Raw genomic sequence first — 21805 nt, 5'->3', positions numbered from 1 at the left:
GAACTCGGGCAGTTGTTGTTGCCATCCTGTACCTGTTCCGCAGGTGTGAGGTTCAGATGTACCGATCCTGTGCAGGTGTTGTTACATGTGGTCTGCCACTGCGAGGACGATCAGCTGTCCTAGGCGCACTGTCTTAGGCATTTCACAGTACGGACATTTCAATTTATTGCCCTGGCCACATCTGCAGTCCTCATGCCTCCTTGCAGCATGCCTAATGCACGTTCACTCAGATGAGCAGGGACCCTGGGCATCTTTATTTTGGTGTTTTTCCAGAGTCAGTAGAAAGGCCTCTTTTAGTGTCCTAAATTTTCTGTGACCTTAATTGCCCACGGTCTGTAAGCTGTTAGTGTCTTAACGACTGTTCCGCAGGTGCATGTTCATTAATTGTTTATGGTTCATTGAACAAACATGGGAAACAGTGTTTAAACCCTTTACAATGAAGATCTGTGAAGTTATTTGGATTTTTACCAGTTATCTTTGATTTTTACCAGTTATCTTTTTTGCTGAATTTATATGCATCACTGTCTGCAGTTTATGATTTGCAATGTTTGACCCAATAAGGTCAAACAAGGTCACTAGTTCCACTACACTGAAAAGTAGTTAAGCTAACGCACTCGTATCAGGACTTTTAAAAAGTGCTTTTTATTCTCATTGATTAGGGCACAAGGAGCAAAGCCTACCTCTCATACCCACTCAGGCGACATTTGTTTTGGAAAAATAAAATAAAATAGTACTTCGGGAAGGAATTTGGTGTCAGATGTTGCTGATTGTGAATGTTGCAGATGCCATCTATTTTATGTCACTAGTTCCCCCCAACTCTCTTGTCTACTGAGCTGTGTGATCATCGCTGTCAAATGTCAGCTTTTGGGGTCAAGTCACTAAATCAAATTTCACTACTTGTAGATGTAAAGTATCTTGGGGTATCGTCCGGAATGTATTAGAGTGTTCTGTCCAAGACAGCTTGGGGGGGGGAACTGAGTCTAGAGGAGACTGAATGAATGTATTAGTGTGTTCTGGCCAAGACATCGTGGGGGGAACTGAGTCTAGAGGAGACTAAATGAATGTATCAGTGTGTTCTGGCCAAGACATCGTGGGGGGAACTGAGGCTAGAGGAGACTAAATGAATGTATTAGTGTGTTCTGGCCAAGACATCGTGGGGGGAACTGAGTCTAGAGGAGACTGAATGAATGTATTAGTGTGTTCTGGCCAAGACATCGTGGGGGGAACTGAGGCTAGAGGAGACTAAATTAATGTATTAGAGTGTTCTGGCCAAGACATTGTGGGGGGAACTGAGGCTAGAGGAGACTAAATTAATGTATTAGAGTGTTCTGGCCAAGACAGCGTGGGGGGGGGGGGGGAACTGAGTCTAGAGGAGACTAAATGAATGTATTAGTGTGTTCTGGCCAAGACATCGTGGGGGGAACTGAGGCTAGAGGAGACTAAATTAATGTATTAGAGTGTTCTGGCCAAGACATCGTGGGGGGAACTGAGGCTAGAGGAGACTGAATGAATGTATTAGTGTGTTCTGGCCAAGACAGTGTGGGGGGGGAACTGAGTCTAGAGGAGACTAAATGAATGTATTAGTGTGTTCTGGCCAAGACAGCGTGGGGGGGAACTGAGGCTAGAGGAGACTAAATTAATGTATTAGTGTGTTCTGGCCAAGACAGTGTGGGTGGAACTGAGGCTAGAGGAGACTGAATGAATGTATTAGTGTGTTCTGGCCAAGACATCGTGGGGGGAACTGAGTCTAGAAGAGAATAAATGAATGTATTAGTGTGTTCTGGCCAAGACAGTGTGGGGGGGAACTGAGGCCAGAGGAGACTAAATTATGAAGTACTACATTAGATATTGTTCTTCCTCCACTGGTCAAATCCAACTGTGGAGAAGAATAGAGCAGGCTGTAGGAGAGGGTGTAAGTTGAGAGGTTCAGCATCTGGTAGAACATTACCATATTAGAACATATGGGATAAAGAGGGACAATGAGATAAAGCTCAATTCATCACGTTAGTGTCATATGCATGCCAAATAGCATGTGGAATGGTTTGGTTGTGAGTAGCAGAAAGTTGGAGAAATGTACAGATGGAGATGCAGAGTGATAGGCATCTCAACTGAATAAAGTGTTTGAGCACAACTGTTTTCATGTTCTCCTGGTTCTTACTCTTACTGTACTTACTGTTAGTTGCGGTCATTCAATGCTTGCCCATAATCTCCCACCTATACAATAGCTTCCATTTTCCCAACCCATGCATCGTACACACTTCTCTGCCTCTTTTGCAGTACTCATTCCTCTTTAACAGATACTTGACATTGATCCTTGGTAGTAGTTTGAATCTTACCGGTTTAAAAATTATTATTATTTTTTAAACGAGCTCACCCCCTCAGTCTTCTGAAGATAACGTGGAAAGGAAAGGTCATGGGATTGCCTCTGGTGCAAGGCTTCAACAAGAGCATGAGGTGTTTGGCTCTGAAGATATCATCTGACCCCATCCGTGTCCTCGACCACAGTGTAAGTAAGACCCACTTGTCATCAGACACGTTTTCGACTAGTAGATACAAGGATGCATTTGATTTATTGACGTGATTAGTCACAATTCCTTGTCTTGAACTCCTTGCAAGTTTCCAACTTTTAAGCTTTAAATGACTAGACAGTCTTCCATCTCTCACAATGAGTCATCGTTAAACAATAGTCCAAGAAACAATAGGAAAACAAGTGTATAAGTTGTGATAATTTATTTCTTCAGGTCAAAAGGACATGTCAATATTTTTTAAAGATTACCTCAAAATGATGGATGACACCGAAGCTCCATTTCAAGCATATCAGTAACAAAATGACATTGCAGCGCTCACACTATAGTACATGTACCATTATAAAAATACGTGTTTGACCACCACAAGCTTTGAAGTAGACTAAATATTTTAGATTTCTGTAGTGTTTTAAGTGTTTGTTTCTATGACAACCCATGCCTATATGCACATAAATTCACAAGAGTTTGGGGTGCTCACACACACGCTTGTGCCACACACACAAAAAAGTATCTCACAGAAAAATTATGAATCAATATAGAAAGTAAGGCTTTCTGAAAACAGGTCCAACTATTAGGATCATGGCAAGAGGAAGAAGAGAAACTCCTCATCCCTCCAGCATCAAATAACAGAGATTATGGCCTCTTCTTAGTGGCGTCAATCCATATCATCTTGTAACAACTCTCCTTGGTCCTGTAACAACTCTCCTTGGTCCTGTAACAACTCTCCTTGGTCCTGTAACAACTCTCCTTGGTCCTGTAACAACTCTCCTTGTCTGGGTTGGCCTCTAGGTGGCGGTCTTGTCTGGGTTGGCCTCTAGGTGGCGGTCTTGTCTGGGTTGGCCTCTAGGTGGCGGTCTTGTTGTAACCAAACAGACCCACTGGCAGGTACTTCACATGGGTGGGCCACTGGGCAGCCAGCTGGAAGAACTTGACATCGGTCCACTCCACACCGTCAACAGACACTGAAAAATAACCAATAGTTCCACGACTCCCATCTACAAGCACCTAAAAACAACCAATAATGTTGAAGCTGACCCTAGATGGGTTCAGCGTACCTTTTAGGCTGGTCTGCTGCTGCTTGGTAGAACAGATGAGTCTGGTGATGCCCTCAACCACCTGGCTTTTACAGTCTACATCCCTCTCTTTGGGCTTCTTGCCCAGGAATATGGTGGAGACTGTGGATATGGAAGACATTAACACACAGAGGGGGGGGGGGGGGGGGGGGGTTAAACCAAAACAATCAATCCTTATCCCAGTCTGCTGTTCCCACATGTTTCAAGAGGGCCACCATTGTTCCTGTTCTCAAGAAAGCTAAGGTAACTGAGCTAAACAACTACCGCCCCATAGCACTTTCTTCCGTCATCATGAAGTGCTTTGAGAGACTAGTCAAGGACCATATCCCCTCCACCTCCACCTGACAACCTAGACCCACTCCAATTTGCTTACCGCCCCAATAGGTCCACAGACGACGCAATCGCAACCACACTGCCCTAACCCATCTGGACAAGAGGAATACCTATGTGAGAATGCTGTTCAACGACTACAGCTCAGCATTTAACACCATAGTACTCTCCAAACTCGTCATCAAGCTCGAGACCCTGGGTCTCGACCCCACCCTGTGCAACTGGGTACTGGACTTCCTGGCGGGCCGCCCCCAGGTGGTGAGGGTAGGTAACAACATCTCCACCCTGCTGATCCTCAACACTGGGGCCCCACAAGGGTGCGTTCTGAGCCCTCTCCTGTACTCCCTGTTCACCCATGACTGTGTGGCCATGCACGCCTCCAACTCAATCATCATGTTTGCAGACGACACTACAGTGGTAGGCTCGATTACCAACAACGACGAGACTGCCTACAGGGAGGAGGTGAGGGCCCTCGGAGTGTGGTGTCAGGAAAATAACCTCACACTCAATGTCAACAAAACAAAGGAGATGTTCGTGGACTTCAGGAAACAGCAGAGGGAGCACCCCCCTATCCACATCAACGGGACAGTAGTGGAGAGGGTAGTAAGTTTTAAGTTCCTCGGCGTACACATCATGGACAAACTGAAATGGTCCACCCACAAAGACAGCGTGGTGAAGGTGGCGCAGCAGCGTCTCTTCAACCTCAGGAGGCTGAAGAAATTTGGCTTGTCACCAAAAGCACTCAAACTTTTACAGATGCACAATCGAGAGCATCCTGTCGGGCTGTATCACCACCTGGTACGGCAACTGCTCTGCCCACAACCGTAAGGCTATCCAGAGGGTAGTGAGGTCTGCACAATGCATCACAGGGGGCAAACTACCTGCCCTCCAGGACACCTACACCACCCGATGTCACAGGAAGGCCACAGAGATCATCAAGGACAACAACCACCCGAGCCACTGCCTGTTCACCCCGCTATCATCCAGAAGGCGAGGTCAGTACAGGTACATCAAAGCTGGGACCGAGAGACTGAAAAACAGCTTCTATCGCAAGGCCATCAGACTGTTAAACAGCCACCACTAACATTGAGTGGCTGCTGCCAACACACTGACTCAACTCCAGCCACTTTAATAATGGAAAAATGTATGTAAAAATGTATCACTAGCCACTTTAAACAATGCCACTTAATATAATGTTTACATACCCTACATTACTCATCTCATATGTACAGTGGGGAGAACAAGTATTTGATACACTGACGATTTTGCAGGTTTTCCCCAAAAAATCCAGAAAATCACATTGTATGATTTTTAAGTAATTAATTTGCATTTTATTGCATAACATAAGTATTTGATCACCTACCAACCAGTAAGAATTCTGTCTCTCACAGACCTGTTAGTTTTTCTTTAAGAAGTCCTTCTGTTCTCCACTCATTACCTGTATTAACTGCACCTGTTTGAACTCGTTACCTGTATAAAAGACACCTGTCCACACACTCAATCAAACAGACTCCAACCTCTCCACAATGGCCAAGACCAGAGAGCTGTGTAAGGACATCCGGGATAAAATTGTAGACCTGCACAAGGCTGGGATGGGCTACAGGACAATAGGCAAGCAGCTTGGTGAGAAGGCAACAACTGTTGGCGCAATTATTCGAAAATGGAAGAAGTTCAAGATGACGGTCAATCACCCTCGGTCTGGGTATCCATGCAAGATCTTCCTCATGATCATTGATGCCCCACGAGGTGAGGTGAGGGATCAGCCCAGAACTACACGGCAGGACCTGGTCAATGACCTGAAGAGAGCTGGGACCACAGTCTCAAAGAAAACCATTAGTAACACACTACGCCGTCATGGATTAAAATCCTCCAGCGCACGCAAGGTCCCCCTGCTCAAGCCAGTGCATGTCCAGGCCCGTCTGAAGTTTGCCAATGACCATCTGGATGATCCAGAGGAGGAATGGGAGAAGGTCATGTGGTCTGATGAGACAAAAATAGAGCTTTTTGGTCTAAACTCCACTCACCGTGTTTGGAGGAAGAAGAAGGATGAGTACAACCCCAAGAACACCATCCCAACCGTGAAACATGGAGGTGGAAACATCATTCTTTGGGGATGCTTTTCTGCAAAGGGGACAGGACGACTGCGCCGTATTGAGGGGAGGATGGATGGGGCCATGTATCGTGAGATCTTGGCCAACAACCTCCTTCCCTTAGAAAGAGCATTGAAGATGGGTCGTGGCTGGGTCTTCCAGCATGACAACGACCCGAAACACACAGCCAGGGCGAGTGGCTCCGTAAGAAGCATCTCAAGGTCCTGGAGTGGTCTAGCCAGTCTCCAGACCTGAACCAAATAGAAAATCTTTGGAGGGAGCTGAAAGTCCGTATTGCCCAGCGACAGCCCCGAAACCTGAAGGATCTGGAGGTTTGTATGGAGGAATGGGCCAAAATCCCTGCCGAAGTGTGTGCATACCTGGTGAAGAACTACAGGAAATGTATGATCTCTAATTGCAAACAAAGGTTTCTGTATCAAATATTAAGTTCTGCTTTTCTGATGTATCAAATACTTATGTCATGCAATAAAATGCAAATGAATTACTTAAATCATACAATGTGATTTTCTGGATTTTGGGATTTTTAGATTCCGTCTCTCACAGTTGAAGTGTACCTATGATACAAATTACAGACCTCTACATGCTTTGTAAGTAGGAAAACCTGCAAAATCAGCAGTGTATCAAATGCTTGTTCTCCCCACTGTATATGGGGCGGCAGGGTAGCCTAGTGGTTAGAGCGTTGGACTAGTTGGACTAGAAGGTTGCGAGTTCAAACCCCCGAGCTGACAAGGTACAAATCTGTCGTTCTGCCCCTGAACAGGCAGTTAACCCACTGTTCCCAGGCCGTCATTGAAAATAAGAATTTGTTCTTAACTGACTTGCCTGGTTAAATAAAGGTAAAAATAAAAAAAAAATACTGTACTCGATACCATCTACTGCATCTTGCCTATGCCGTTCTGTATCAGTCATTCATATATTTTTATGTACATATTCTTCATCCCTTCACACTTGTGTGTGTATAAGGTATTTGTTGTGAAATTGTTAGATTACTCGTTGGTTATTACTGCATTGTCGGAACTAGATGCACAAGCATTTAGCTACACTCGCATTAACATCTGTATGTGACAAATAAAATTTGATTTGGACAAACTGCATGTGGTGGACAGTCCGCTATTTCCCTACCCCTAGTCCAGCCGTTCTCCTCACCTTTCTTGTTCTTCTCCTTGGTGACCATGGTCATGGCCATGGTGTTGGCCTGGGGATGGTTCTCAGTGGAGCCCCCTCCTGGCAGCCTGCTGACCTGTAGGGAGCAGAAGGCACTCTTCAGCGTGTTCTTGGAGCCCTTGTCACACCGCTCCCCATCCTTCTTCCGCTCTGAGCATGTTGCTACCCAATAATCCACCGTCAGCCCAATGGTGTCCACCCCATGTGACATATTAGGGCTCCTGGTTGAGAGAGAGCGAGAGGCAGAGAGTGTAAGAAACAACTCTTGTTCAACAATGTACTAAAGACGTGGGTTTAACAGCAGGGATGGTAAGGAACTGTTCATGTCTGACTGTTGTATGCTGTGGTTGTCTTACACCAGTCCGCTGCTCAGGGAGGGAGATGGGGGTGTGGCAGCCTCTCTGGGCATCCCTGTGGGAGATCCATGAGATTGTGGAGAGGTAGAGGGAACAGCCAAGCTAACACTAACAGCCTCCTCAGTGTCTCCACCTGTAGGCCCAAATCAACACGGTCCTTAAAACTGCCCAGGGACAGTCTGGGGAGAGAAAGTTAAACATTAACAGACATTATAAACTGGGTGGTTCGAGCCCTGAGTGCTGATTGGCTGACAGCCGTGGTATATCAGACTGTATACCACGGGTATTACAAAACATTTATTTTTACTGCTCTAATTACGTTGGTAACCAGTTTATAATAGCAATAAGGCAGCTCAGGGGTTTGTGGTATATGGCCAATATACCACGGCTAAGGACTGTATCCAGGGACGACGCGTTGTGTTGTGTGTAAGAACAGCCCTTAGCCGTGGTATATTGGCCTTCAGGCCTTATTACTTAAATAGGTAGTCCAGAAATATGAACCCACCTGAATACGCCAGAGTCGGTTCAATCAACCCTACTTTCACCACCTGTCTCACACACAGGGACCAGTTAGTTAAAATCAGCCTACCACTCCAGGGATGACTTGAGAATATTTTGGATATCCCTTATCTGTTGCTTTACATTGCTTAAATAAAAAAATTCAGGCTACAGGCATTATTTGCAAAATAGACTGTCTCAACATCAGTATCGCCGAAAACCATCAGTACTGATTTACTTACCCCAACGAAGGGAACAAACTTCTGGTAAGAGTCTTCGTCATATCTGGCAGGGTGAAAATAATGGCCAATAAAATATGTTCTTCCTGGTTAACATTAAGGTCATATAAGCACGTAGGACAGTCCCCCCACCTCTTGTTCTCGCAGGTGAGCATGGCCTCAGCGATAGGTAACTGGTGTGTGACAGAGACGCTGCTGATGTACTGCCTGATCCTTGCTGCCACGTCCACTCCGTCTGCAGCTGGAGCCGACGGGAGGGGAACAGACAGTAAGGCTGAGTCAATCTGTAGGGATCTCAACTGTCCCCAAGCTAAAGAAGATGTGGGGCAGCTTGCACTTGTTTTCTAGTCTAATTGATATGTTGATCAAGTTCCCAAAGGCACATGCTTGAATACTACCAGCTCAGTAGGACAAGTGTTGTGCAGAGAGAGAGAGAGAGACAAAGAGAGAGATTTACTGGAGCGAGGGGGCTCCAGGCCGCTGAACAGATCTTTCCAGGCATTGTCCAGGAACACAGAACTGTAGCGAGGGTCCAGGGAGGCCAGGTGCTTGGCTACAGGGTGACAGCCTGGAGGCAGAGTAGAGGTAGCCACACAGTGAGTCACGGTTCATACACCCAACCCTCTCAGTACTGCAGCACTGAGCAGCCCACTGTACTGCAGCACTGAGCAGCCCACTGTACTGAGCTTCAGCTGCATGGGGCATAATGAGTGAAGCAACTCACTGTCAGGAGGAGTTGTCAGAACATGAGAGTGGGTGTTTTTGTAAATCTTTGTTTATGCGTCACCTGAATAGGCTTATAAATAAGCATTTCATAAACATAACTCTAGATATGTACCATACGGTGTCTCACAGCAGTCACATATATCTTCTAGACCCAAGCAATGTGTTAAACATCGCTCTCTCTTACCCAGGGGGACAACCAGGAAGTGGATGAGGCTGAGCCAATCGGATGTTTTGTTGGCCAGCTGACTGACAAAGAAGTGTAGGATGGCCCCCAGGTAGCTCTGTCCCCCTGCCACCACCACCTTGACCGGCGGCGGCGTGGACGAGTTACAGTTACAGCTGCAGGAAGGGGTCAGGTTACTGGAGCACATGTATAGAAGAGGCTCATCATAGGTCACCATTACTACACAATGAATTCAACACACACAAAGTGTGTCGAAATTGAACCGGCGGGTATTGATTCTTTGGCTACTCACAACTTCTGGATGCGTGTGAGGAGAGTGGTGAGGACAGCCTGAATTTCCACCCCACAGCAGGTACACACTACTGGTTGCTTCTGGGCCAGTAGCACCTCGGACACATACTGCACACGTTTACCAGAGGACACAAACATACAGACACATATTAACACAAATGTGCAAGTAAATATGTCCACAGGGAGTGGAGAAGTGAGGGACAATGCTGAAGATAGAAATGAAGGAGTGAATGGAGAATACCTGTCCCTGCCAATCACTGGTGTTGACCAGGACTAGGCTGTCTGGTAGGGCAGTGTCTGAGGAGAAGACCAGATTCAGCTGGTCATACACAGCCTTCCTGGGCACCTACCAACACACACACACACACACACACGTTCACCAGTCAAATACTGGGTGCACACATGCTTCAATGAAATAGATCAACACAACAGAATCACTACCAGTCAGAATCACCCCCTGCAAACAGAGAATCCCCATTTAAAGACTTAAAGACTCCAGGGTGAGTATGGGTACGGACTAGTGGACTGGCTCTGGTTAGGGGTCACCTGTGGGGTGCGGCTGAGCTCTGGTGACCTCTCGCTGTCAGAGCTGTTGGTGCGTTCGCTCAGTGGTTTGGACAGCGCTCGCCTCTCCTTCATTGGCGTCCCACGTCTCTGCCTGGGTGTGTGCCCACCATTCAACCTGGAACACACACACACAGTCAGTGCCCACACAGACACTATGACAGAAAGTGTGGAGTGCATGTGTGGCACTGACAGGTAGTGTGTGTCTCCACATGCTTCCCATCCAAAAGAGTTTGGAACAGTTTGGTGCATATATTAAGATGACATTTTGTTACGTTTTTGTTTGTTTTGGTCTCCAGCAAGGGTTTTTTCAGAAACCAAAGTTGACGCCCCTCCGTCAGTCATTGGTCAACAGTAGGGATTCTTCAATAAAGTCTTTGTTGTCATTCAACTCGAAGACGACTCGTTTTCATGCACATTTTTTCATTAAGAAATACTGTACCAAACATCTTAGTTAGATGTAAAATTGTGCGACTACGATCTCCTCTGCAAAAACTTCAAAATGAATGACAGATTACTTGATGGACAAACAGTACTATTGACACTTTTTTTACATTTCAGGTGAACATATTTTAAGGGAGTATGCGAGCACACTCGTTCAGTTTTAGGCGCCTGCGAACCAAAGCATGTGGAAGATTTGAGACTGACCTGGGGGAGGGCATGGTGGTGTGGCTCTCACTGTTGCTGCTCCTCAGTTCCCTCGTCGGGGTCCTGAGTAGCTTCTCTGGGACAGAGACAGTGATGCAGGCGGTTGTCTCCAGTAACCCCTTCGGATCAATCAGCTCCTAAACAAACCAACAGACTAGTGATGGGAAGTTCGGCTCTTTACTGACACCGGTCTTTTCAACTCATTCAGTCAAAAGAACAGATCTTTTGACTCATTTCGTTCATTTGAGTCATTACTTCTTAGGGCTGAGGTCCCGTTAACGGGATCGATATGTCAACAGCCAGTGAATGTGCAGGGCGCCAAATTCAGACAACAGAAATCTCATAATTAAAATTCATACATACAAGTATCTTACAAGTATCTTATACTATTTTAAAAGGTAATCTTGTTGTTTCAAATATGCTTTACAGTGAAAGCACCCCAAACAATTATGTTAGGTCAGAGCCAAGTCACAGAAAAACACAGCCATTTTTCCAGCCAAAGAGTGGAGTCACAAAAATCAGAAATATAATTAATCACTAACCTCTGATGATCTTCATCAGATGACACTCATAGGACTTCATGTTACACAATACATGTATGATTTGCTCGATAAAGTTCATATTTATATAAAACAATCTCAGTATACATTGGCACGTTATGTTCAGTAGTTCCAAAAACATCAGCGATTTTACAGAGAGCCACATCAATTTACAGAAATACTCATTATAAATGTTGATGAAAGTACAAGTGTTATACATGGAACTGTAGATAAGCTTCTCCTTAATGCAACCGCTGTGTCAGATTTCAAAAAAGCTTTACGGAAAAAGCACACCATGCAATAATCTGAGTACAGAGTTCAGAGCCCAAACAAGCCGAAAAGATATCAGCCATATTGTGCAGTCAACAGAAGTCAGAAATAACATTATAAATATTCACTTACCTTTGATGATCTTCATCCGAATGCACTCCCAGGAATCCCAGTTCCACAATAAATGTTTGTTTTGTTCAATAATGTCCATAATTTATGTCCAAATAGCTACTTTTGTTAGCGCGTTTTGTAATCAAATCCAAAGTCACAAAGCGCTTTCACTAGTTGCAGACGAAATGTCAAAAAGTTCCATTACAGTCCGTAGAAACATGTCAAACGATGTATAGAATCAATCTTTAGGATGATTTTAACATAAATCTTCAATAATGTTCCAACCGGAGAATTCCTTTGTCTTCGGAAATGCAATGGAACGGGAGCTACCTCTCACGTGAACGAGCGTCACGAGTTTGTGGCACTCTGCCAGACCACTGACTCAAAGAGCCCGCATGAGCCCCTCCTTTATAGTAGAAGCCTCAAACAAGTTTCTAAAGACGGTTGACATCTATTGGAAGCCTTAGGAAGTGCAACATGACCAATATCTCACTGTATCTTCAATAGGGAATGAGTTGAATATCGACCAACCTCAGATTTCCCACTTCCTGGTTGGATTTTTTCTCCGTTTTTTTCCTGCCATATGAGTTCTGTTATACAGACATCATTCAAACGGTTTTAGAAACTTCAGAGTGTTTGCTATCCAAATATACTAATAACATGCATATATTAGCAACTGGGACTAAGTAGCAGGCAGATTACTCTGGGAACCTCTGGGCACCTTATTCATCCAAGCTACTCAATACTGCCCCCAGCCATAAGAAGTTTTAACATTCAGAGCATACAGGACCCATACTGGACACCTACGATGAAATACGAGCCGCTTGTTCACATGTTGTTCACCATAGGGGGCTTTGTTGGAGCTGTCATTTGTGATCAGATGATTTCAAGATGCATTTAAAACAAGGTCTAGACTCTTGGTGGAATGCAAATTGCAGCCTCCCCAAAATATTTGTTCTCATGTTCTTGTTGAGCAGAGGCTGTGTATGTTTCGGTTTTACAAAGCTGTGTCCCTCATAACATTCAATAATCAAATATTTGAAGTAATTCTTGCACCATGCGATCAATGATCAGTTCTTAACATGGATTTTTCTTCTCTATGCTCATGATCTCTTTTTCTGTGCATCTATGACAGACAGCTGATGGTAGGAGCAGGTCTCTGGAGCTGCTGTCGGAGGAGCGTGTATTAACCCTGCTGTACAACTAGAAAATCAAAGTAACTACTATAATGAAAGTCACTCCAAAAAAACGAATCATGACTAGAGTCCGGTAAAAAAAAAAAAAGAGTTGTTTGCGAACTGCACATCACTACAACAGATAGCCAGACAGACAACCAATAGACAGACAGACAGACAGACAGACAGCAACACATAACACTGAAATGCACAGGACACCAATGAGAGAGGGATAGTAAGAGAGCAGAGAAAAAGAGTGTGTGTGGGGAGTTGGATGGTCTCACCTGAGTGTCTGTCTTAGAGTCATCCAGGTTGCGGGAGCGAGTGCAGTTCATCTTGCCTGATTGGGGCTGATCTCCTTGCTGCAAGTCAGACAGCAAGAAAACAGTGGTCAGACAGCAGGAAAACAGTGGTCATTGGGAGTGGACTTAGATGACCAGCTAACTGTACTTTGCTCCAACTCTAACTATACACTACTCTACTCGTACTCTACCTGTACTCTGCTCTACCTGTACTCTACTCCAACTGTGCTCTACTCCAACTGTGCTCTACTCCAACTGTGCTCTACTCCAACTGTGCTCTACCTGTGCTCTACTCTACCTGTGCTCCAACTGTACTCTACTCGTGCTCTGCTCCTACTCCAACTGTGCTCTACTCTACCTGTGCTCCAACTGTACTATACCCTACTCTGCTCCAACTGTACTGTACCCGTGCTCCAACTGTGCTCTACTCTACCTGTGCTCTACTCTACCTGTGCTCTACTCTACCTGTGCTCTACTCTACCTGTGCTCCAACTGTACTCTACTCGTGCTCTGCTCCTACTCCAACTGTGCTCTACTCTACCTGTGCTCCAACTGTACTATACCCTACTCTGCTCCAACTGTACTGTACCCGTGCTCCAACTGTGCTCTACTCTACCTGTGCTCTACTCTACCTGTGCTCTACTCTACCTGTGCTCTACTCTACCTGTGCTCTACTCTACCTGTGCTCCAACTGTACTATACCCTACTCTGCTCCAACTGTACTCTACCCTGCTCCAACTGTGCTCATACTCTGCTCCAACTGTACTCATACTCTGCTCCAACTGTACTCATACTCTGCTCCAACTGTACTCATACTCTGCTCCAACTGTACTCTGCTCCAACTGTACTCACTGGGCTCAGGGTGTCTTTGGGCAGACTGCACCTGCTGTTCAGACTGCCAAACTCGGTCTGCGAGCTGGACTGGGATATGCCCTCAAAGAAGGGCCTGGAGGGTCAGAGAGAGTAGAGGTCACCAGAGTTCTGTTAGGTGGATGTTTGTGAGAACATACATGTGTTAGCTACAGATAAGTCCGGTGTGTCATGACCTGAGCTTGGGTTTGGGTGTGCTGAGGATGCTGTCCGTCTCCTCCATCTCTGGGCCGCTGTCACTGTGGTTGTACATCTCTAGACTGTCATAGAGCTCATCCAGGTCCTCCTCCACATCACGGATGTGCTCTTGGGACACGTCCTTCAGGCCAAAGTCCACCTCATCAGACACTTTAAACCTCTTCAACAAGGCCACAAACTTCTGCTTGATGTTGGGCTGCCAGGTTAAAGGAACACATAGATATGAAACGGTGTGACTAGAAGAGTGGCAGGTAGTCAAATCAGCAAAGACAGACAGATCAGTAGACTTAATGCTTACATGACCTCTGGTGATGGAGGCTGCAGAGGTGAGTTTGCGTCTGTGCTTCTTCTTCCTCATGTCATCTTCTTCGTCGAACAGATACTGAAACAGAGGGAGGATCAACTTAGTGGTCAAACTGGACAGGCACCCCATCAAACTGGACAGGCACCCCATCAAACTGGACAGGCACCCCATCAAACTGGACAGGCACCCCATCAAACTGGACAGGCACCCCATCAAACTGGACAGGCACCTCATCAAACTGGACAGACACCCCATCAAACTGGACAGACACCCCATCAAACTGGACAGACACCCCATCAAACTGGACAGACACCCCATCAAACTGGACAGACACCCCATCAAACTGGACAGACACCCCATCAAACTGGACAGACACCCCATCAAACTGGACAGACACCCCATCAAACTGGACAGACACCCCATCAAACTGGACAGACACCCAATCAAACTGGACAGACACCCCATCAAACTGGACAGACACTCCATCCAAACCCATCCCCCCTCCTCTCCCTCCTCCTCACCTGGATGTGAGCAGGGTCATCACTCCCGTCCTGCTCTGATGAATAGCTCTCTTCCTCTTCCTCCGAGTAGTTGTCAATGTCAGGGGAGCGGTCTGAGTTACAGGGAGCCAGAGAAGAGATACGTAATGTATAGGTGTAGGATAAGGAGATGAGGGGCGGGGAAGAAGGGGGAGGAGAAAATTATGAGGGGGAGGGGACATGAATACATTATGATGAGAATAGTATGTAAACCTGGTGTTTCGTGGGTAAGGCAGTGGCTGATTGGAGGGTTAAACCTGGTGTTACATGAGTAAGCCAGTGGCTGATTGGATGGTTAAACCTGGTGTTACGTGAGTAAGCCAGTGGCTGATTGGATGGTTAAACCTGGTGTTACGTGAGTAAGGCAGTGGCTGATTGGATGGTTAAACCTGGTGTTACGCGGGTAAGGCAGTGGCTGATTGGATGGTTAAACCTGGTGTTACGTGAGTAAGCCAGTGGCTGATTGGATGGTTAAACCTGGTGTTACGTGAGTAAGGCAGTGGCTGATTGGATGGTTAAACCTGGTGTTACGTGAGTAAGGCAGTGGCTGATTGGATGGTTAAACCTGGTGTTACGTGGGTAAGGCCGTGGCTGATTGGATGATTCCACTCACTGACCATGGTGTGGTACTGGTACCTACATGTTGAACTGTTCAATACACTGACATTGTGGATACTTACAAACAATTCTATACAAGCACATTGCCCATTGTTAAAAACCTTTCTTGGGTCCATGTTGAAGGCCTTTGGGTCTCCCTTACCTTACCTGACAGTTTGGCCTTGGACACCTCGTAGTCGATGGGCTGGCTGGAGAGCGAGTAGACCCTCATCTCAGCCACAGTCACAGCCGTGTCCTTCACTGTGGTGTGGAGAGCCAACACACGGGCTCCCTCACTGGGATGCTGCATCACCTGGGGAGGAGGTGGGGGGAGAAGAGAGAGAGACAATGGGGGGTAACAATTACAAAAGAGGGGGAGAGGGGGAAACGAGAAGAGACGAAAGAGACAGTAGTGTAGATGCAGGATGGCGTTTTATACAAACAAAAGCCTCAATGATCGTAATTATTGCAGCTAACAGCTGGGGTGAGGTGAAGCCCTCTTACCTCTGCCATGTTGATAAGGCCCAGAGCCAGGGTCTTATAGCCCAGAATGGTGCGGTTCTTGTACCTCTTCCTCCTCTGCAACATGATCTGTAGTCTGTTGGCATCTCGTTTCAAAAAATGTGGATACTGGAGGAAGTAAAGATGGTGAGGTTGACAGAATCAGAGAGGCACTGGAAATATAGTCTTTGGAAATTTTAAAAAGCATCTGCCTCTCGTCCACACACCATTTGCATACGCATAACTGTCTGTGCAAAACCCCCAGGGTAACTCACTTGCAAGGAGAATGTCAGCTGAAGATCAGTCTCAGTAAGTCCAGCCGATGCCAACAGGATCTCATTGGAACGTAAAATGCGCTTTGATCCCTAAGAGGATATTCCACACGTTATACATCTCCTTATACATCTCCTTATACATCTCCTTATACATCTCCTTATACATCTCCATGGATCAACAAGTTCTGACCAGTCACTTGTGTAGAGTTATAAACACTAAAGAAAGTACTTCTGCAAAACATCCTACTACTGTACATCTATGTATACTTTGTGGAAGGGGGAATGTGAAGAGGGTCACCTGGAGTTTGACTGCAATGACAACAGAGGTTAGGTCTCTGTCCAGCTCCTGAAGCATCAGCAGCTTCTTCAGGGTAACAGTGAAGAGCCTGGGTTTGGAGAAAAGGGGATATTCATATTTATCTGTTTAGTCTGAACCAACTACATGAGGGAAGAAAGTATCAGTCTAGTTTTTGACAATGACACGTGTTTTTTTACTCACTAAAGCATTAGAGAGAGAGAGAGAGAGACAGACAGAGAGACTGGTGAGGGTTACCAGTGAACAGCTGATTGGGTTAGGAGATGTCTGGGTAATAATTTATATATTTACTAAAACCATGCCAAAGACATGGCACTGGAGGCTAAATAGAAATAGATAAAGTGATTATAAGCCACCCAGGCTCCTTCTTAATTGCATTTGTACAAATAGATAACATATGACGAGGTGCATTCTCCTTTAAATAAGGACTTTACTGAGAATCAGAACTAGAGGGAGGAAACAAGAGTTACCCCAGCATCAAGTCAAGGCCAAAAGCCCAGCTTCAAGGTTCTATACATGAAAGAAAGAAAAACATTTCAACATACTATACAGAGTGTACGGACCATTTTAAGAGAAACAAATCATTTTCATCCAGCTCTTCTTCAAATCCACACACATCCTCTCTCCATTTTCCCTGCCAGAGAGCAACCCCGCAGGCAGCCTTGACCCTTCAGAGGGGTCCGTCTACAGTCCACACACCACCCCCACTCCTACCCCCTCTTCTCTATTGCTACAAGACAAAAAGCAGTATCAGAAAAATGTGTAGCATTGGTAACATTTAAATCATTTGTTAGACGTCGTAATGGACGAGTAGGCTCTGCTTAGCAACAGTCTGTAGGCGTATACATGTAGGAAGAAGTAATAATTAGCCAGTCGTTTATGTTGCTTCTACTCAGTATGTGCTGTATAATGATTTATTCTGACAGCATGTTGTCTTCCTGTGGGGTTTAGGAGCAGCTGTCTATGGCACCCTGCCTGCCCAACTGCTCAGGGATATGTTGATTTGGAGCCTTTACATCCTGGTCAGTTAAGGTCTTGGACTCCTTCTTCATGATTTTCCAAACATTGTTTTTCATTATACAGTTGAATGTTCTCTTTCTTTAAAAAGGGTCGATCTGCCACTTCTATATACATTTCTAGTCTTTTAAATCAATGATATACAGTGCATTCAGACCCCTTGACTTTTTCCACACTTGGTTACGTTACAGCCTTACTCTAAAATGGATTCAATCATTTTTTTCTCTCATCAATCTACACACAATACCCCATAATGACAAAGCAAAAACAGGTTTAGAAATGTTTGCTAGTTTATTAAAAATAAATCGCATTTAAATAAGTATTCAGACCCTTTACTCAGTACTTTGTTGAAGCACCTTTGGCAGCGATTACAGCCTCAAGTGTTCTTGGGTATGAAGCTTGGAACACCTGTATTTGGGGAGTTTCTCCCATTCTTCTCTGCAGATCCTCTCCAGCTCTGTGTGGTTGGATGGGGAGCGTCGCTGCACAGCTATTTTCAGGTCTCTCTAGAGATGTCCGGGCTCGGGTTGGGCCACTCAAGGACATTCAGAGACTTGTCCCGAGACTTGTCCCGAAGCCACTCCTGTGTTGTCTTGGCTGTGTGCTTAGGGTCATAACTCCTGTTGGAAGGTGAACCTTCGCCCCAGTCTGAAGTCCTGAGCGCTCTGGAGCAGATTTTCATCAAGGATCTCTCTGTACTTTGCTATGTTCATCTTTCCCTCTATCCTGACTAGTATCCCAGTCCCTCCCGCTGAAAAACATCCCCACAGCATGATGCTGCCAACACCATACTTCACAGTAGGGATGGTGCCAGTGTTCAATCTTGGTTTCATCCGACCAGAGAATCTTGTTTCTCATGGTCTGAGAGTCTTTAGGTGCCTTTTGGCGAACTCCAAGCGGGCTGTCATTTGTCTTTTACTGAGGAGTTTCTTCCATCTGGCCACTCTACCATAAAGGCCTGATTGGTGAAGTGCTGCAGAGATGGTTGTCCTTCTGGAAGGTTCTCCCATCTCCACAGAGGAACTCTGGAGCTCTGTCGGAGTGACCATCGGGTTCTTGGTCACCTCCCTGACCAAGGCCCTTCTCCCCCAATTGCTCAGTTTGGCTGGGCGGTCAGCTCTAGGAAGAGTCTAGGTGGTTCCGAACTTCTTCCATTTAAGAATGATTGAGGCCACTGTGTTCTTGGAGACCTTCAATGCTGCAGAAATTGTTTTGTACCTTTCCACAGATCTATGCCTTGACACAATCCTGTCTAGCATTTCCTTCGACCTCATGGCTTGGTTTTTGCTCTGACATGTACTGTCAACTGGAGGGACCTTATATAGACAGGTGTGTGCGTTTCCAAATCATATCCAATCAATTTAATTTACCACAGGTGGACTCCTATCAAGTTGTAGAAACATCTCAAGGATGATAAATGGAAACAGGATGCACCTGAGCTCAATTTTGAGTCTCATACCAAAGGGTCTGAATACTTTGGTAAGTAAAGGTATTTTTTTGTAATAAAATTAGTAAACATTTCTAAAAAACATTTTTGCTATGTCATTATGGGGTATTGTGTGTAGATTGATTTTAAAAAATTCCCTCATCAATTTTAGAATTAGGCTGTAATGTAACAAAATGTGAAAAATGTCAAGGGGGCTGAATACTTTCCAAATGCACTGCACAGTATAAACCCATTGATTCTTGTGTTGAAGAATAACTCAAATGCCTCATGAGCTTATCTCAACTGTCATATTCTATCAGAACCCAAAATATAAGCCAGTTTATTCTATTGTTTGTAAACAATGTAATTGTGAACTAACACTATATAGCCTCAAAGCAGAGTTAAACCTATCATTTTGTTCTCATGGATGATAAGTCCTTGCATCCATAGCGGTCTATGAACTCGAGCCCCATCCCTCTACTGTTTTCCAAAACAATGGTGGGGTGTTCACTTTATTATGGTTTGAATTTAGGATTTCCCCTTTAAAAGACACTCCCTAATATTCACTACCAGCAGCCTACCACAACACGCTAATTGTATCAATGTGACTACTACACTTTGCAGTCATTTTTATTTTATTTAGGCAGGCAAGTCACCTGAATATTCATATTTACAGTCAATTGCAGCACTGCAAGTTGCATTATTCCAAATCAAATACAGAAATAGGCCTCTGCTGTTATTTTAACTTGAATAATATTATTATTTGATGTTATTTTCATGAACGCATTAATTTGTTGAACTTGTATTCTACCTAGGTCTACATAACTTCTCTCGTGGTGGGGAAACAGGTGACTTCGTCCCACTGATTCAACAGTATACCTAGACTACGTCTGACCGCAGAAGCCGATATACTATGTAGCAACTTCTTTATAATAATGTCATCCGATTACGATTGAAAACCTTGACTGTCAGAATCAGATGTTATCAGGGCACTTCAAAACGCCAAACCATAGTTTTTAGACGGTCATACCTGGGCACACAGCTTGGAGATGAGCGATCAATTTCCCAGGTTGCATACAGGTTCATTTGAACCGGACGGTTCGGGGAGATAGTTACTGTCTTGGGCGGCTGCATATGTGGAGATGGCGTGCCCCCAATCCGCGGGAGACCCCCTCTCTCCGACATATTGAAGGTGTTTTAGATGTGGAAGAAAAATACCTTTCATTCAGTTTCCCGACTTGTGCATACCGATATTTTCAGCACACTTGGATGCTTTAAATTGCGCTTTCATATACAGAATTCCATTACTTCTTGTTTGTTTTTCTGTTCTGCAGTCCACATTTGATGCGATTAGTTCAAAAGTTCGATGTTTTTCATAGCAGGAAGCGGAAATTTCTTCTCCGGGGAGCACAACTGAATAGCTACGCCTCTCGTTAAAGATGCACTCCAGTCCTGGCAACAGTTCTTCTCAATAATATTAATGTGAGAGTTAGGGCGTCAGAGCAGGTGCATATGGTTTGCGTGCGTGCGTTCTCTCTCTCACACACGCCCGCATAGAGAGCTATTATTGTAGCGCCAGCGTCTCAGAGCTGCCACACACACCAAGGAAAGGAGAGGTGGCATGATACCAACAGAGTCATCCCAATTGGAACATCAGTGTATCCTACTCGTTGATAATTATAGCCTACATCTTACAATGCTCATTATGACCCCGTAGACATCTTATAAGATATTCGATGTTTCATGTCATTTTAATAAAACAAGGTTTCACCCAATAGAAACCTACAAATCTTATTAGGATATTTATTGCTTATAAGGTTGAGATAGCCAACATGTGATTGTGGAACTTTAAAGCAGTGGCTGTGTTAGATTAAGAAAATGAATGATCCGGAAAAGCAAAACTTACTTTATCGGATCAGAATCACCTTTATTTGGCAAACACATTTGCATATATGAATTTGACTTGTTGAAATGGTGCTGTCACAATAAACAGAATATACAGACAGATGATAAACAGAATATACTGATGATAAACAGGATATACAGACGATAAACAGGGTATACAGACAGACGATTAACAGGATTTACAGACAGACGATAAATAGGATATACAGACGATAAACAGGATATACAGACAGATGTTAAACAGGATATGCAGACGATAAACAGGATATACAGACATACGACAAACAGGATATACAGACAATAAACAGGATATACAGACGATAAACAGGATATACAGACATACGACAAACAGGATATACTGATGATAAACAGGATATACAGACGATAAACATGATATACATACAGACACTAAACAGGATATACAGACAGATGATAAACAGGATATGCAGATGATAAACAGGATATACAGACAGATGATAAATAGGATATACAGACAGATGACAAACAGGATATACTGATGACAAACAGGATATACTGATGATAAACAGGATATACAGATGATAAAAAGGATATACAGACAGACGATAAACAGGATACACAGACAGACGATAAACAGGATATACAGACGATAAACAGGATACACAGACAGACGATAAACAGGATATACAGACAGACGATAAACAGGATATACAGACAGACGATAAACAGGATATACAGACAGACGATAAACAGGATATACAAACGATAAACA

General features: G+C 44.7%; 1 protein-coding gene across 1 annotated transcript; it reads right to left on the bottom strand.

The window, feature by feature from the left end:
• Nucleotides 1–2717: 2717 nt before the first annotated feature.
• Nucleotides 2718–20503, bottom strand: LOC139388134 (phosphofurin acidic cluster sorting protein 1a). The gene is made up of 23 exons (XM_071134716.1): nt 20180–20503; nt 16689–16776; nt 16391–16480; nt 16119–16244; nt 15783–15927; nt 15000–15091; nt 14473–14556; nt 14153–14370; nt 13959–14052; nt 13089–13166; nt 10710–10846; nt 10044–10179; nt 9739–9843; nt 9499–9605; nt 9207–9361; nt 8754–8864; nt 8429–8537; nt 8300–8342; nt 8065–8107; nt 7560–7692; nt 7186–7424; nt 3581–3700; nt 2718–3487 (listed from the first exon to the last, which is right to left on the bottom strand). The coding sequence occupies exons 1-23, from the start codon at nt 20332–20334 to the stop codon at nt 3369–3371; spliced, it is 2727 nt and encodes a 908-aa protein (XP_070990817.1). The 5' UTR covers nt 20335–20503; the 3' UTR covers nt 2718–3368.
• Nucleotides 20504–21805: the final 1302 nt, after the last annotated feature.

Source organism: Oncorhynchus clarkii, chromosome 29, assembly GCF_045791955.1.
Source record: "Oncorhynchus clarkii lewisi isolate Uvic-CL-2024 chromosome 29, UVic_Ocla_1.0, whole genome shotgun sequence".
NCBI lineage: Eukaryota > Metazoa > Chordata > Actinopteri > Salmoniformes > Salmonidae > Oncorhynchus > Oncorhynchus clarkii.
Note: the sequence above shows the minus strand (reverse complement) of the source record. Positions and strands in the feature narration are given on the sequence as shown.